Source organism: Ovis canadensis, chromosome 17 (assembly GCF_042477335.2).
Source record: "Ovis canadensis isolate MfBH-ARS-UI-01 breed Bighorn chromosome 17, ARS-UI_OviCan_v2, whole genome shotgun sequence".
Taxonomy (NCBI): domain Eukaryota; kingdom Metazoa; phylum Chordata; class Mammalia; order Artiodactyla; family Bovidae; genus Ovis; species Ovis canadensis.
Genome location: NC_091261.1, coordinates 81605678 through 81622377, shown reverse-complemented (window position 1 = coordinate 81622377; position 16700 = coordinate 81605678). Strand labels below are relative to the sequence as shown.

At 60.8% G+C, this 16700-nt stretch overlaps 1 protein-coding gene and 1 long non-coding RNA gene across 3 annotated transcripts; both read right to left on the bottom strand.

Moving 5' to 3' along the window:
- Positions 1 to 3131: 3131 nt before the first annotated feature.
- SUSD2 (sushi domain containing 2) lies at positions 3132 to 10473 on the bottom strand. Of its 2 annotated transcripts, XM_069558380.1 has the most exons (16): positions 10307 to 10423; positions 8418 to 8625; positions 8091 to 8242; positions 7493 to 7660; positions 6865 to 7039; positions 6521 to 6722; positions 6225 to 6310; positions 5860 to 6128; positions 5643 to 5786; positions 5389 to 5547; positions 4843 to 5091; positions 4656 to 4731; positions 4459 to 4553; positions 4148 to 4324; positions 3853 to 3955; positions 3132 to 3717 (listed from the first exon to the last, which is right to left on the bottom strand). In XM_069558380.1, exons 1-16 carry the CDS (start codon positions 10380 to 10382, stop codon positions 3693 to 3695), a joined length of 2364 nt encoding a protein of 787 aa, XP_069414481.1. In that variant the 5' UTR covers positions 10383 to 10423; the 3' UTR covers positions 3132 to 3692. The 2 variants fall into 2 exon arrangements, with proteins under 2 accessions (XP_069414481.1, XP_069414480.1); XM_069558379.1 differs by having other exon boundaries at positions 4459 to 4731; positions 10307 to 10473.
- Positions 10474 to 11718: 1245 nt separating this feature from the next.
- On the bottom strand, positions 11719 to 15891 carry LOC138422846 (uncharacterized). The gene is made up of 2 exons (XR_011250038.1): positions 15331 to 15891; positions 11719 to 13355 (listed from the first exon to the last, which is right to left on the bottom strand). It is a non-coding gene; the product is annotated as an uncharacterized lncRNA (long non-coding RNA).
- Positions 15892 to 16700: the final 809 nt, after the last annotated feature.

Genomic DNA, 16700 nt, shown 5'->3' with positions numbered 1-16700 from the left:
AAACAGGACGCAAAAAGCCCCGAGTGTAACAGAAACCGCCCCGATGAACCTACACCGAGCAGCAGCATTCTGAAGAAAGAAAACGCCGAGCGCAGCTCGCGGTCCGCCGCCTGGGGACTGAGAGGCAAGGAAATTCTCCTGTTTGACTTTTAAGATTTTTAATTGTGGTGAAATACAGGTGGGGCTTCCCTGGTGGCTCAGTGGTAAAGACTCTGCCTGCCAATGCAGGAGATACGGGTTTCCATCCCTGGGTCCGGGAAGACCCCCAGGAGGAGGAAACGGCAACCCACTTCAGCACTCCTGCCTGGAGAACCTCATGGACGGAGGAGCCTGGTGGGCTACAGCCACGGGGTCACGAAAGAGTCGGACGTGACTCAGCAAATAAACAGCAGCAGCAAGACCCACGCGACACAGAACTGACCGTCTTCACCATTTCTCAGGGTCCCGCTCAGCGGCGCTGGGCACACGCACGCGGCTGCACAAACATCACCGCCGTGCTCTCCCCAAGCTGAAGCCCTCCAGCTCTGGGGAGTCCCCTGGTGGTCTAGCGGTTAGGATTCGGCGCCTTCACTGCTGGGGCGCGGGTCGGGGAACTGGCCGGAAACAGCGGCTCCCTATTTCCTGGGAGATCTCTATTCCACCCTCTGACTCTAGGCATTGGCCCCGGGGCCCTCATGTACGTGGTCCTTTTGTGTCTGGCTATTGCGCTCAGCACAACGGCCTCAAGGTGCGTCCACCTGCTCTGTAACAGGTGTCAGAGTTCCCTGCCTTTTCACGGCCCAGCGGTACCCCGTTGTGTACAGACACGCCGCACCCGTTCACCCATCTATCTGCGGATGGACCCTTAAGCTGCCTCCGCCTTCTGGCTGTCATGAATAACTCTGCCGCTGTGAACACTGGAGGGTCCGTCTGAATGATTTAAAACCTTGCGCACACAGTGTTTGTCAACACTGGTGACAAACGTCAGGTCATCTTTTCCGCATCTCTGGGCCTGGTGCCTAGTTCACAGGAACAACGGCTGCAACGCACAGACCCAAACGGCGCCACAGCTTACTCACAGGCACGCTTATTTTTTGTTCCCAAAGCAGGACTGCATATGGTGAACAGGTCGGGGCAGGGGCCCCTTCCACAAGCTGGGCACCCAGGTTGGCATGGCTTCTAGTCCGGGGGAGCAGGGGAAAGGGCAGGTGGAGGGGTTTGCCTGGGGAGGCGTTAAGGCCCAGCCTGGAAAGTTCCCCACCCGCTTCTGCTGGCAGGCAGTGATGTGACTGCTCCAGGCACACGGGGCACTGGGGGTTGCTGAGCCCCTACTCAAATAAATGGCTTCCGTCCTCTGCCCAGAGGCAGACTCCCCGAGGAAGCGCCGCACGCCCCCACGGTGCAGGGCCTGGTCACCCCTTCCTCCCGAGCAGGACAGACCACGGGGACGGGGGTCTCCCAGCAAGGGTCTGGCCCGGGGCAGGCACTGGGTCACCTGGGGCTCTGTGGGAGGGAGCAGCCTGCCGAGGGGTTCCTGCCCCGACATCAGCGATAGGAGGCCCAAGGGGGAGGCTGGAGTGTGAGGGCTCCTTCCTCGGAGGCTGGGGGTGTCAGGGGCCTTTGCTGCTGAGGCTCAGGCCCCCACGTGGCTCCGTGGCCTCCTCCCCTCCTCTGGCACTGGGCTCTGGGGCTGTCATCCCCTGGGGCTACGGTTTGGGGAGGACACCTCTCTGAGGCCAGGGTCCTCACCACTGATGTTTCCAGGGCCCTGTGCCCAGCCCTGGGACCCTGCAGCCTCACACAGGCCTGGCCGCACCCCCAAACTCCCTCAGGGCCCCGGGAAAACCTCTGCCAGGTGTTGGGGCTTCCCAGGCTGGTCGGCCCCTGGCACTGGGAAAGCCTGACGTCTGCGGCCGGGGCCACAATGGATCCCTTCTCCTGCCCAGGGTGGGGGTGAGGGGGCGACTCCCAGGCCCAGAGGGACGGGGTGGGGTGGGGAGCCAGGAGGAGGCCAGTCTTCCCTCTCGGGCCTCAGCGGCTGCCCCCACATTGCTCACCCACAAGTGCCCAGCCTGGCCCTGCCAGGGAGGCGTGGGGCTCGGGCTGGTGGGAGGCCAGCCCTGCCTGACCTCATCCCCAGGGAGGAAAGTACCTGCCCAGGGGCCAAGGGGTGGGCACTCAGCCCCCCTGTCCTGAGCTGGAAGCCAGGGGTGGGCAGGTGCCCGGTGGGGTCTGGAAGGACACGCACTGACTGGGCACCACCCCCGGGACCCTCCCACCTTTGCTGTGTTCCCTCAAACACGCCCCACCACACGCAGCACCCTAGGGCTCCCGGCAGGGGCACCTGCTGCCCGCCCCCTCCCCGCCCGGGCCTCTCTGCCCGGGCCCCTCTGCCAAAGGCAGGGCTGAGGAGGTAGGGAGGTCAGTGCCTGCTGGACCGTGGGTAACCTGTACGACTTCCGAGACTGGCGATTCGAGGCGTCCCCCACCCCAGGCGGGCCTGCACGAGCCCTGGCCGAGGCGGTGACCGCAAGCCTGCTGGGGCGCCTGCCCGGCCCTCCCTGGTGGCCTGGGTCCCCGGCAGCGTCCACCTCCGCGATTCTCGCCCTCTGCTGCCCCCGTGTGGCCAGTCTCAGCACGGCCGTGACGAGGCTGCTGAGGGCGCCCTACCCAGGGCCCCAGGTGTCTCCAGGTTGCACCCTGACCCTCGATCCTCTCAGGCAGAGCCACCAGCCCTGGGCAGCAGGCACCCACCTCCAACCCACAAGCCCCGGCACTTCCCCGTCTGAGACCTCTGATGGAAACCCAGCGCCATCCTACCCAGGCCCCCCAGAGTGCCCATTCAATACCCTCACGAGAGGCCTGGGCCCTGTACACTCGCCTCTGGACAGTCCTGGGCAAAGGGCCCAGGGGCCTGGACCAGCTGGACGTGGCGCTACCACACTGCCTCTGGGGCTGGGCCAGAGCTGGGTGCCCAGTGTAGCACCTCGTGCACCCTTCCGCTCCCATGACGCGGTCACCGTTCTAGATCCCACTTTACAGGCGGAGAGTCGGAGCCTGGGGACGGGCCGGTCACTCTGGGTGCCGTGCACTGCCCAGGGCGACCACTGGACTCCCGGGAACGAGGCACACCACCACAAGCATCGACACCATGGAGGGCACCAGAGCTTGTTTTCTGCCCCCATCCCAGAAGACTCAGAGTTACAAGGCTGGAGCTTAGGAGGGCTCTCTCCATGCCCAAGGCTGGACCCAGCCACAGTCTCTGGCAGCCAGCCCCCAGGGCCTGGGAATCAAGGCAGCTCGGCCCTGGGGCTCACTGCTGGGTCAGCAGGCTCACCCTGGGGGTCAGGGGCACGGGCAGGGGATCTGAGGTACTGGCCTTTGCACATCAGGTACTGGGATGTCAGGGCTCGGGAGACAGGCCTCGGGATTCAACGGTACGGAGCCCCGGGCCTGGAGAACTAGGGTTTGGGGCATGCGGGGAACAGAGCCACAGGAGCTCCCCGGTTACAGTTCGGGGTTCGGGCCTTCGGTGACAGAGCAGGGCACTTGGCTTGACAAGCTCAGGTACCAGGTGTCCGGGTTCCACGTGTCTGGCGCTAGGAACCCGAGTATTCAAGTACTGGGGTGCAGGCTCTTGGAAGTTTGGGAGGCTGCGCTTTGGCCTCGGGGAGGCTCCGTGCATCTTGTGCCACTGACCGAGCATGCTTTGCTCAGGGTTGCGAACCCCAGACGGCCCTGCAACAGAGTTGTGGTCTAGCGCAGGCACGGTGGTCCCATGCGCGACCCGGGGTGGGGGTGGGGGTGCGGGGGGCGGGCCCAGGAGAACCGAGGAGGAGTGGACCCGGCCTGGGAGAGAGGGGTCTCACTCACGTGTTGCTCTTCCTGCGGCGTAGGAACCAGTAGCCAAGCCCAACCAGGGCCACCAGCCCCAGGCCTCCAAAGATGATGCCCAGCAGCACCGCGTAGCTCCGTCCTGGAGAGGCGGTGGGCTGTGAGTGCGCCCAGCAACCGGGTGCAGGCGTGCGCACATGCGCGCGTGGGGCGGACTTGGGGCGCGGGCGCGTGGGCCGGTGGGCGGGGCTAGGCTGACTGGTGGGCGGGGTTAGGCAGTATGGGTAGGGCGAGGACTAGTGGGCGGGGCTTCTGGTGGGCGGGGTGTTCTCACCTGGTTGGCACGTGGGGGTGGGCCAGGACCAGGTGCCGTCAGCCTGGCAGGTGCTGGCCTCTGCCCCAGCCAGGCTGTAGCCGTTGTTGCAGCGGAAGCGGACAGTGGAGCCCACCAGGTACCTCTCACCCTGCTTGTGTCCGTTGGCGGGAGGGGCCAGCCAGCCACAGGACACCACTGGGGTGGGGGCCGGGCACAGACATCAGACCTGAGCTCGCCGCCCGCTGTCACCAGCCTGGGGGGCCGTGCCCCGGCGCCAGGCGCCCTCGCCCTCGCCTCCCCCCCCCCCCCCCCCGCCCCGTCACCCTCACCGGGCTGCAGGCTCTGCACGCGAAGCAGGTGTTGCCTGTGGGCCACTCGCGAGGCGTTGCCCACGCTCAGGCTCCCGGTGGCCGCCACGTCGAATCTGCAGAAACGGTCGTCCCCACACAGGTCGGCTGCCGCACTCGCCTGGCTGGGGCTCGCGGAGCTTTCCTCGGGGAGGAGGGGCAGGAAAGTGGGGTCATGCCTAGGCCGTTCCTTGAAGTGTTCCACCAGGAACTTGGAGTCGTAGGTGAGCAGGGAGGAGGCGTTCTGCACGGCCCCTGGGAAGATAGCAGCAGGCCTGGCGGGTGGGAGGGTCTGGGGGCTCCCCGCACCTCCACCGAGCCCTCCCCAGGGCCGTGCCCCCTCCCCTCCTGCCTGTGGCCTCTTACAGTCAGCCCCGAACCGGAACAGCTCTCGAGAACTGGCGCTGGGCGGCAGGACCTCCCCACTGCGCAGGGTGAAGTCGTCGGCCGGGTTGTCGTTGAGCGTCCCGAGCAGGCCCCGCGTGTGGGTCAGGAACTTCTCAGGCAGCAGGACCGCCACACTCAGGAACGGCCCTTGGAGGCTGATCTCCAGGCCGGCCTCTGACGTCAGCATAACTGATACTCTGTCCCCAGCGGCTACCGACAGGAACATGCCTGGGCACACGTGGAGGTGGGGTCAGGGTCGCCCCTGTGGGTGCTGTGCTGTGATCCCACAGCCCCAGGACGCGTGGGCTGGCTTCAGGGCCAGGAGGGCGTCCCCAGGGCCCAGCCTGCCTTGACACTCCCGCACCCCGGGCAGCGGGTCTGAGTGCCCAGGCTCTGAAAGGAGCTCCCACACCAGGGTCCTGTAAGGGGGAGACTGGCTGTTGGCCCTCATACCCTGACTCCACCCTGCGTCCCCCTTCCCTTCCTGCTAGGACCCCCAGATGGGGCCCCCACCATCCCCCTCACCCTTCAGGTCCATCCAGCGCTGCTCCGCAAAGCTGAGCACCTCCTGGTTCAGCAGCACCTGCAGGACCCCCGCACCGTCCCCCAGCCGGACCTCCACCACGTCCGAGTCGGCCTCCTGGATGGCCACCGCCGTCAGCCCCGTGCCTCGGTCCTGAGAGCCTGGGATGGTGGGTGCAACACGGGGTCCACCGGGCTCAGCTCCCCTCCCCAGGGATGACCCTGAGCCACCCAGAGCCCCCGGGGCCTGGCCTCACCCTCGGGCGCCATCCTGGTCTGGGCCCGTGCCTGCACCCGCAAGTCGGTCAGCGCGGCCTCCAGCAGCACGTACTCGCCACGTCCATTGAATGTGAAGTTGGTGCCGTCGAAAGTGACGAAGTGTGGGTCCCCGAAAGCGGAGGCTGGAAAGATCGGAAGGTGAGGTGGGTTGTCCTGACTCTGCCCTGGGCGGTGCCCGCCCGTCCCAGCACCCACCCAGGCGAGGGGGCCGGTAGCTGCGGCAGTCGCTGGAGGGCCGTCTGTTCATGTAGCGGAAGCACTCAGGTGCCCAGAGGCAGCAGTGGTAGAAGCTGATGACGTCGTAGATCCAGTGGGAGAGGCCGGGCACGCGGGGCGGCACGCGGTAGGGGGGTGAGCCCCAGTCGTGGCCGCGGTCCGGGGTGCTGCCCCCGGTGGAGTCAGCCGTCAGGAGCTGTGTGCCATCCGCCGTGTAGCAGCACTGCTGGCCGGAGTCGTACTTGGGGCTGCGGGCACAGACAGGGTCAGGCCGCCCTGGGTCCGGCCCTGCCCCTCCCCGCACCCTGCCCCTCCCCGCGCCCTGCCCTCCATCTCGGGCTCACCTGGCTTGCACCGAGCGCACGCAGTGCACAGCGCCTGGGTGGTAGGTGCACACGCTGCCCTGCTCCAGGTCACAGCCGTAGTCTGTCTGCAGAGGGGCTGGCGGCTGTCACCTGCACGGGCTCGGGCCTCCGCCATCCCCTACCCCTCTGGGGCCTCAGACCCCCAGCCTCACCTCCCAGGCCTCCGCCTCCCTTCCCTGTGATGCCTCGAGCACCGTGGCCCTTGCTGGTGGGGGCAGCCAGCCCTAGCCTGCCCCTCGCCCACTCCCAGTCCCTGTCTGGGGTGGGGGGCTCACGTGGAAGCGGCCAGAGTCAGCCCGGGCCTGGGCCAGGGTGCAAGGGCAGTCGGGCAGCTCCTCCAGGAACGTGGGCAGCTGGTCCTCCAGCTCCTCCCAGGCCAGGCACTGGTTTCGGGCCCAGGCCACAGGGTCCATCCGGAAGTCATCACCCAGGTGCCAGGCCAGCGCGTGCTCGTTGCTCCAGAGCGCTTGCACATCCCTGTGGGGGACGCACGCACGCTCGGGGCTGCCCTCCCTGCCCCAGCCCTGGCCCCGCCCCCCCCCCACCCCCGCCCCCCCCCCACCCCCGCCCCCGCCGCCGACAGACAGGCCCAGGGCTCGTCCTCCGGGGCGGTCCTTACTGCTCCCCCGCGCGGTGTCTGCTGTCCACAATGCGGAGGGAACCCACTTCCCATCTCTGGAAGTTCTGCGGGGCAGGTTTCGGCGTGAAGGTGAAGGAACCGGAGTTGTGGACGTTGGTAGCCAAGGGATACAGGTATAACCACGCTGCTGCCCACTCCTGCGAATACGGCTGCCCTGAGGGGTGGGGGCGGGGGAGAAGGCCTCATCAGCCCCGGGGCCTGACCTGGGACCCCCGGGGTGCAGGTGGGGGTGGGGGCCACGGACAGATGGCCCCCACACGCGGGCCTGCCCTGCTGGGGGAGGGGGCTGGGCCCAGGCCTGCTAGTCCTCCGGGGCTCCGAGAGGATGGCGTGGGGCACATCGTCCCTATTCCCAGGACAAGCCGTGTATCCAGGAACTGCAAACGCCTGCACCTCCTCCAGCCCCGGTACCCAGGCAGCCACCCCCCACCCGCCTCCCTGTGCCGCTCCAGCCAGTTGCCCTTTCCTGCCAACACCTTCCGGCTCGAAATCCCCGGCTGGATTCCCCCCACCTGGAGTCTCCTTTCTGCCATGTCCGTGAGCTCCAGGTTCCCGGTGGGGGTCAGGGGCTCGACCCCTGCCGCGGAGGGCCCGCTGCCGGCCTCACCTGTCTCCTCGTAGCCCCACAGCTCGATGGTGACGGTGTCCGAGGGCAGGGCCGAGGTGTTCCAGGTCAGGGTGAGGTTGCCCTGCGTGCCAGGAGTGCCGTAGTACTGCCAGCGGGTCTCATTCACCAGCTGGCTCTTTTCGGAGTCCGACACTTTGCTGGGGTGCACTGGGCGGGGGGCGGGGAGGTGAGGGCTGAAAGAAGGCCTGGGGCCCAGGGCGTCCGGGGAGGAGGTCCGGGGCTCCTTGAGCTGTGGGGACCTCCCAAGGCAGTCCCTCGGGGGCCACGGTGCCCTTGTAGTAGGAAAGGTCAGGGGCTGGGACAGGAGGGGCCCTGATCTTTGCCCCCGGGCTGGCTCCTCCCCTGCCCTGGCCAGAGCCGACTCCCCCCTAGTCCTCCTCCCTCTGGGCTGGAATCCCCGCGTGGATGCCAGTGGGTGGAGAAAGGAGTCTGGGGAGCCCACACCCAGGGCAGGCCTCCAAAGTGACTGGTTCAACCAGATTATTGCCCGGGAGAGTCCCTGTGAGGGCACTGGGCCCGGGAGGGTGCGGCCCGGTGTCCTCCTCCCCCACCATCCGGCCGTCACCGTCGGGCTCACCGGAGAGCCAGGTGCCCGAGCGCGGGAAGGAGCGGCCGTTGTCCATGGAGAGCGTGAACGGGATGCGGCCGGACTCGTAGAGCAGGGGAGACACACAGTGCACTCGGCCGGAGGCGTCCACGTAGCCGCGGGTCTGGATGCTCTCCTTAAAGCTGCGAGGGGCAGAGGGGGTGGACAGGCTGGGCCGGCGGGGGCCGACCCTCTCCGAGGCTCCCAGCCTCCTCCCAGGGAACCCATCGGGCCAGTAGCCCCAGCCCTCGGTCCTGGGGCCCCACCCAGCCCACCAGGGGGTCTGGGCCCCAGCGTGCCCCCTCGGGGGCCTCCCACCTGCAGATCACACTGTCAGCGGGGTTGGACCAGTTGAGATGCTGGACCACAAAGTCCTTGCCTCCCATCATGGAGCCAGAGTAGGGTGAGATCTCCAGGCAGAAATCCCGGACATCCACGCAGCAGCTGGCCAGGCCAAAGCAGGTCGGGTGGCAGGAACATGGCCCGCTCTGGTCTCCGCAGCGCTGGGAGCAGCTCCCCTGGGCACCTGGAGGAGAGGGCGCGCAGGGCCACGTAGCACAGGGTGCCTGTCTCACTCTCCCTGGGAGCCCCTTACAAGCAGCCCCAGGAGACAGCTGGCTGGGAACAGCGCTGACCACCATGAGGAGACAGCAGAAACCCCGCAGGGCTCGGAGTCAGGGATGGCGGTTAATTCTTAGTTCGTTGGCCTGAATGACTGGCTGGAATTGGGGGAGATCTGGGGACACGTGAAATCACTCAGTCGTGCCTGACTCTTCGCAACCGCATGGACTGTATAGCCCACCAGGCTTCTCCGTCCGTGGGATTTTCCAGGCGAGAGGACTGGAGTGGGGTGCCATTTCCTTCCCCCTCCCTGCCTGGGCAGACTGACTCTCAGCAACCAAGTCGGTGTGCTTGATGGCCACGCGTGCCTGACCCCCACCTCTCCCCCCGCCCCGATGTGGGCCGGGGAGCTGCCTCCACTTCCTAAAGCATCAGTGGACCGGAGCCTGGAAAAGGACCTCCCTGGCTCACCCAGCCTGGGGTCTGGGGATGTGGCTGCCAAGAGTCCCCTTGGAGGCCCACTAGGGGCTGGTGCCGGCTGAACTGGTCCCATCTCTCTGCTGGGCATCGCGGGCTTGCCCACCACGGGTTAAGCCCTGAAGGGAGCCCACCCCACCCTCGGGGGAGAAGGTGAGGGGTGCTCCCCTCCTTTTAGGGGACATTTCCAGCAGAGGACTCAGCCAGGCCAGGAGAGGGCAGAGGGCAGTTTGGTTGGGGGGGGGTGCTGTGGGGAGCCGTCCCGCTGGGGCTGGCCTGGCCACGCAGCTTGGAGGGTGGAGACCGGGGGACGCTGCAGGCCCCTGTCCCATCTGGCCCGTCCCAGCCGCCCCCACCCCCACCCCGGGGCTGGTCAAGGGCCAAGCCTGGGCCTGAGCCACCGCTGCAGCCCTGCCTCACGCAGTGCAGGGCCTGGCACTCAGGAGCGTCAATAAATATTTATTGACCGAGGTTGTGATGGCCTGAGGGGTGGAGCAGGAGGCTGAGTGAAGCTCTAAGTAAGACAAGCGGCAGGGGGATGTGGTGCTTCCTAGGATGGGAAGCTGGAGGGGGCTGGGGAATGGGTGAAAACCAGCCTGGCCTGGCCCGGCGGGGGTCAGGGGCCTGGCTCCGGAGCGCAGGGCCTTTCCCAGGACTTGCTCGGGCTCAGCCCCCCTGAGAGGGACCCGTGGTCCTGCCTCCAGCCGGCCAGGGGGCCCAGTGGGGCTGAGGGCTCCTCCATCAAGGCTCGGGTCTCAGTCCAAGGGCTTGGCTGCGCTCCCCCTCCCCGGCGACCTCCCTCCCGGCTGCGACCGCCTTCCAGCTCCCAGCTAGCTTAGAGTAGGCATAGCCCAGAACACCCTCACCCCAATCCCGACCAGCAGCCCCTTGGCCCTGGGCTCCCCAGAATTTCTTCTTCCTCTTAGCACCCTCCAGGATGGACATGAATCTGAGCAAACTCCAGGAGATGCTGAAGGACGGGGAAGCCTGGCACGCTGCCACGCATGGGGTCGCAGAGTCAGACACGACCGAGCGACTGAACACATCAGCCCCCAGTGTGGTCACGGACCGCCAGACGGATGGACAGGAGTCCAAGCCCAGGGAGGTTCTGCGCTGGGTCTGACTGCAGCGGGCAGACAGGGGGACGGCAGGGCAGGGCGGGGGCATACCTGCTGCAGGCCGGAGGCCCGGGCCGGGGACAGTCGCCAGCAGCAGCAAGGCCCAGGGCAGCAGGGACGGCTTCATGGTGCGGCCCGCGTCTGCAGACGGCGCAGCAGGGGCCGGAGGTGGCGGGTCAAATATTCCCCAAGCCCGGCCCCGCCCCGCGCTGCCGCCCCGCCCCGCCCCGCCCCGCCCGGTCCCCTCTCAAAGTCCACAGGTGCCCGAAGCGCCCGCAGGGCTCAAGCTGCCCCGTTAGCACATTCCTGGCCCTCCGGCCCCTGACCCAGGGGAGGGGACCGGCATCCTGAAGCCGGACGTCCGGGGGCGGCCGCTCAGACCCCGGATCCCAGTCCCCACCCCCCGCCCCCAGGCCTGCTCCGCAGGGCCGCGCTCTCGCCTGGGAAGGGATGATGCTGCGGAGGGGAGAAGGCACAAGTGGTCCCTGCCATCCAGGGATTCCAGCCCTGGGCCTTGGGGCCACGGGCCTCGAACCTCAGCTGCCCCACAGGGAGCTGGACTTCCCAGGTCCTCCCCACAGCCGGGGTGGGGTGCGGGAGCTGGCACCTTCCTGCTGGTGCCTGCCTGCAGCCTGCTGTGTAGGCGCTGGGGCACGCCCCGACTGGGCGAGGGCGGAGATACCCCCGGTGGGCGGAGGGGCGGGGCCGGGAGCCCCCGGCAGGTGAACCCTGGGGGCAGGGTGGGGGGCTGCGGCCCGGACCCTGGTCTCCTCTCTGCTCGGCTCGCTGGGCTCCTGACGGGGTTCCGGGAAGAAACGGGATTATCTGTGCTCTCCTGAAGCGCCTCTGCCCCGAGCTGGGGGCCAGATGGGAGCCGCCCAGCCCGGCCTGCCCCCGCCCTGTCACTCTGCGTTTGCATAATCTCTTCCTTGTTCCACACTTCTCTTCTGTTTATGCAGGTGTGGAAACTGAGGCCCAGACCGGGAGAGGCAGCCAGGTCCCTGGGAGAGGTGGTTTCCCGGAGCCTCCGCGGACAGGTTAGGCGGGGAGGACCCAGGTCGGAGACTCACTCGGGCCCTCCCAACTGGGCCAGGTCTAGACAGTGGTGGCTTCTCAAGGCAACCGAAGGGGACAGGGCCCTGGACCCCTTAGGGAACTGAAGCTAGCGGGGGCCCCTGGGCTGTGAGAGGCCTCGGGGCCCTGGGGGGGTCAGCCAGCCTGGTTCCCTGGTCACTGCCCGCTCCCCCCTACTACCCCGCTGTGATCCAGAGAGCCGGCGGGGTCGGGGAGGGGGGTGTAGCCACAGCTGCTAAGCAGATGCTGGGCACTCAGAGCACTTCTGGGGCCAGCTGCCCTGGGTGTGGTCCTCCGGTCCCCAAGCCAGCCTGGGGGGCTGGTACTGGGACTTGCTCCAGGGCCCTGACCACGGCTTAGGGAGCATGGACTTGAAAAAATGCACAGCGTGAGAGTTAAGTTTTATTTGGGGCAAAATAAAAAGGCAGAGGAACCAGAGATCAAATTGCCAACATCCACTGGATCATGGAAAAAGCGAGAGAGTTCCAGAAAAACATCTATTTCTGCTTTATTGACTATGCCAAAGCCTTTGACTGTGTGGATCACAATAAACTGTGGAAAATTCTGAAAGAGATGGGAATACCACACCACCTGACTTGTGTCGAGAAATCTGTGTGCAGGTCAGGAAGCAGCAGTTAGAACTGGACATGGAACAACAGACTGGTTCCAAATAGGAAAAGGAGTACGTCAAGGCTGTATATTGTCACCCTGCTTATTTAACTTATATGCAGAGTACATCATGAGAAACGCTGGGCTGGAAGAAGCACAGGCTGGAATCAAGATTGCCGGGAGAAATGTCAATCACCTCAGATATGCAGATGACACCACCCTTATGGCAGAAAGTGAAGAGGAGCTAAAGAGCCTCTTGATGAAAGTGAAAGAGGAGAGTGAAAAAGTTGGCTTAAAGCTCAACATTCAGAAAACGAAGATCATGGCATCTGGTCCCGTCACTTCATGGGAAATAGATGGGGAAACAGTGGAAACAGTGTCAGACTTTATTTTTTTGGGCTCCAAAATCACTGCAGATGGTGACTGCAGCCATGAAATTAAAAGACGCTTACTCCATGGAAGAAAAGTTATGACCAACCTAGACAGCATATTGAAAAGCAGAGACATTATTTTGCCGACTAAGGTCCATCTAGTCAAGGCTATGGTTTTTCCTGTGGTCATGTATGGATTCGAGAGTTGGTCTGTGAAGAAGGCTGAGTGCCGAAGAATTGATGCTTTTGAAGTGTGGTGTTGGAGAAGACTCTTGAGAGTCCCTTGGACTGCAAGGAGATCCAACCAGTCCATTCTGAAGGAGATCAGCCCTGGGATTTCTTTGGAAGGAATGATGCTAAAGCTGAAATTCCAGTATTTTGGCCACCTCATGCGAAGAGTTGACTCATTGGAAAAGACTCTGATGCTGGGAGGGATTGGGGACAGGAGAAGAAAGGGACGACCGAGGATGAGATGGCTGGATGGCATCACGGACTCGATGGACCTGAGTCTGAGTGAACTTCGGGAGCTGGTGATGGACAGGGAGGCCTGACGTGCTGCAATTCCTGGGGTCGCAAAGAGTCGGACACAACTGAGCGACTGAACTGAGCTGACTGAAAGACTTTTTCCAGTTGTCACATATGGATGTGAGAATTGGACCATAAAGAAGGCTGAGCACCGAAGAACTGGTGCTTTTGAACTGTAGAGTCCCTTGGAGTGCAAGGAGCTCCAACCAGTCCATCCTAAAGGAGATCAGTCCTCAGTATTCACTGGAAGGACTGATGCTGAAGCTAAAGCTCCAATACTTTGGCCACCTGATGGGAAGAGCCATTGGAAATGACCCTGATGCTGGGAAAGATTGAAGGCGGGAGGAGAAGGGGACGACAGAGGATAGGATGGCTGGATGGCATCAACGACTCGACAGATGTGAGTCTGAGCAAACTCTGGTGAAGAAGGGATTCATAGGGCCTGGACTCCATCTGAGGCCTGTTCATGCTGATTATGCTCAGCCACCTTTCCAATAGGCTCTGAACTCCGTGTTTAGTGCCTATGAAGACAACAACAGAAGGGTAAGACCCCCTCCAGGCAGGGGAACCTTGAAGATCGTTGTAGGTTACTCATCGCCTAAGAGAAAACACACACTAATGACCCCTTCCTCCAGACAGGCCGTAACGTTTTCTGTATCTATCGGAGTGTAACCTCAGGTTTATTGATTATTGGCTAATTGAGCACTTGAGCACAGAGCACGTGAATGATGGGGTTCTTGGGATTGTATTTTCCTTGGCTTATGTAAATCTCAAGGAATTTGGGGTGGTGGGTTCAGACATGTACACATGGGGTATAAAAGATTTCCACAAATGCTGGTTGGGGTCCTTGGCTAAGAGGAGACTCTGCCTCGGGCCGCCGGTGTAATAAACCGCACTTTACTATCTGCACTGTCCTTCTGAGTGAGTTTGTTTCCTGGAACGCGTGGCTACAACACGGATGGTGAAGGACAGGGAGGCCTGGCATGCTGCAGTCCACGGGGTCACAAAGAGTCGGACACGGTGGAGCCAGTGAACAACAGCAGAGGCCTGCAGCCCAGGAGGCAGCCCCTCACACGGCTCTGAGAGACCGCTCCAAAGCAGCCGCGGGGAGGCCACCGTGTGTGTGACTTGGGGAAGGGTAGGCTCGTGCAATCAAGAACGTATTTTTACAGAGGCTTTTTTACTAGTCTCGTGAAGCCTTTGCTGGTCACAAGGAAGAGTCGTCACCATGAAGGGTTTAGAGCTTTTCTAGATATGAGGAGGTATAAGAACTGGGCTTATAAAGTCAGCTCCTGAATCCCTAACTCTCTGAAGACCTGTCCAGCCGGTTTCCTGGAGCACAGAGGGCCTGGCTCCTGCGCTCCACCCTGAGCTCCTTCAGCGGGTGTTGGAGGTCAGCTGCTGCTGGGGCGCACGGCTTAACCCTCGTGGAGGCAGATGCGAGCACCGTTGGCGAGGACCACTGTGAAGTAGGCAGGGCCCTCACGGTGATAAACTTGACCGTACTTTGGGAGGCATTTCGCAGGCACTTTGTGATCATTTTGTCCCACTCTGCTAGAAAGGCTCATTCCTAGGTGAGCTGTTACTGGAGTAAGTTCATCGACAGCAACCAGAGGGCTCTGGGCCAGCTGTCTTCCTCAGCGTGTGAAGGTCCGGGAAAATCCCCGCCTGTTCTATCTTCCCATATCTAGAGTTACACTATCGCAGTCACTGAGCGCATACGGAACCATATATTCGATCAACTGCTTCAGGTCAGCTGGTCATTATTTTTGCTGGAGGTTCAGTCACACATTTGGTAATATTAACACAAGAGACAGTTATCTTGTAGAACGGGCAAAGAACAACTAACGTGGCTGGCAGTATTTTAAAGGGATAAGTAAGAATTAAGCCAGGAACTTCCATTAGGTGTAGCCCAGTATACTCTCAGGCCCTCTGACATAGTTAGGCTCTTTATCATTCAGGGGTGTTAGCCTCAGGCTCCCAGCCCAGCTTCCTAGTGTTACCAGGCTGGCTATCCTTAGTATAACCTAACTGCTTCCAAGATAAAGGAGGCCCTAAATCCGAAATGACCACAGCCTGGCTGTTTCATTCCTTGGCTAAATTTGCTTGTTGCTCCGACTGAGCTTGAGTGACTTAGAGGAAGATTCATATTATGGCTGGGGTCAGAGCAGGCATTCTTAATTGGCCAGCTGAGAGAATCCCACCTAGTGATATCAAGAGTAGCCCACAGGGGACTGAACTTTCTTTCTTCTAGAAAAAATTTCTAAGGGTCATCCAGTTAGAGCCTTGGAGTAGAGAAACCCACCAAGGTAGCCTAGAAGTACTAGACACAGGTGATTGGCCACAACCCAATACTTGGATTGACTTTTTATAACTAGCATAGGATCGTGTTCGAGATAGAAAAGCGTTTGATTTATATGCAAAGGTCTAAGAAGTCAAGACAACATTATAAATGGTCATACAAGTCAGGTCCAGCGTCTTGGGTAAGCTGCCTACCTCTGATGTCACCTTCTTTTCGTCCTGGTCTAACTGTGAGTTCCTCTGTTTGAGCATCCTTTTAAGGTGAGTTTACCATCAGCAGTCCTGTCTATAGACCAGTCCGCTGCAAGGGCCTGTAGAAGAGGCAATTAATCCAAGGGTCAATTTCCCTTCATTTTCACCGCACATAAGCTAGTTAAGAGTAACTGATCGAAAGCCCTTCCACCCAGGTTGGAGACAGTCCTTTCTGGTGTACATAATCCCGTTTGGAGGTTGTGGGAATTGAGATTACTGAGATAAACTTCAGAAATAAAATTTAGAATGTCCTTTTAATCATTCAATTAACTTTCCATTAATATAGCATAACAGCAAGGAACTTATCTGGGAAGTGAGTCAGTAACTACAGACCTCTGTTAACAAAACTGGGATTTAACATTCATTGAAATGTTATCTTTTTCTCTCTAAAATTATTCTCATTTCTACCAAATATATTCACATTCAAACTAATTTGTTCGCAAAAATAAGTCTGAAAAAAAAAAGAAAAAAAATAAGTCTGATCTAAAAAAAAACAAAAAAACCTTGGCCTGAAATTTTATATAACTATAATTGATCATAGGGTTTTGCTTTACTGAAATTTTTTATAAGGACTGTCAGACTGAACTTCTGAAAAAAAAAAAAAACAAACCCTCTCAGGGCCAGGAAGGTCAGGCCAAGAGCTTATCACATGTCTCACCTACAGATCTAGGTGAATTCCTTCTTTTACAAGGTTGCCAAAATACCCTGAGATTTTTATACCTGATGGTGAGGTAGCTTACCTAATCTGTCTGTTAAAGCTGCTGGAAACCTGAGAGTTTACAAACTCTGGAGGGAGCCAATAGAGGAAAAAAAAGTTAAATATTTCAATTCTACTTACAAAAGTTTAATTTACCAAATTACTATAAGTCATAATTAGTTTGAAGGGAAGGTTTTCCTTACACCTGTAAAACAGATTCGGCCCAGTAACTTCTGATTAGAATTGATAAAGTAACTGGGTTACTGCTGTGCCATACCTCACTTGCAGACAATAACTAGGATTATGACTGACATTTGACCACACCTGTCAGAATTTTAGGAACTCCACATAAATTTTAAAATATCTATATTAGTAACATTTGCCATACACTATAACCTGAGAAGACTGTTGAGAGTCCCTTGGACTGCAAGGAGATCCAACTAGTCCATCCTAAAGGAGATCAGCCCTGGGATTTCTTTGGGAGGAATGATGCTAAAGCTGAAACTCCAGTACTTTGGCCACCTCATGCGAAGAGTTGACTCATTGGAAAAGACTCTGATGCTGGGAGGGATTGGGGGCAGGAGGAGAAGGGGACGACCGAGGATGAGATGGCTGG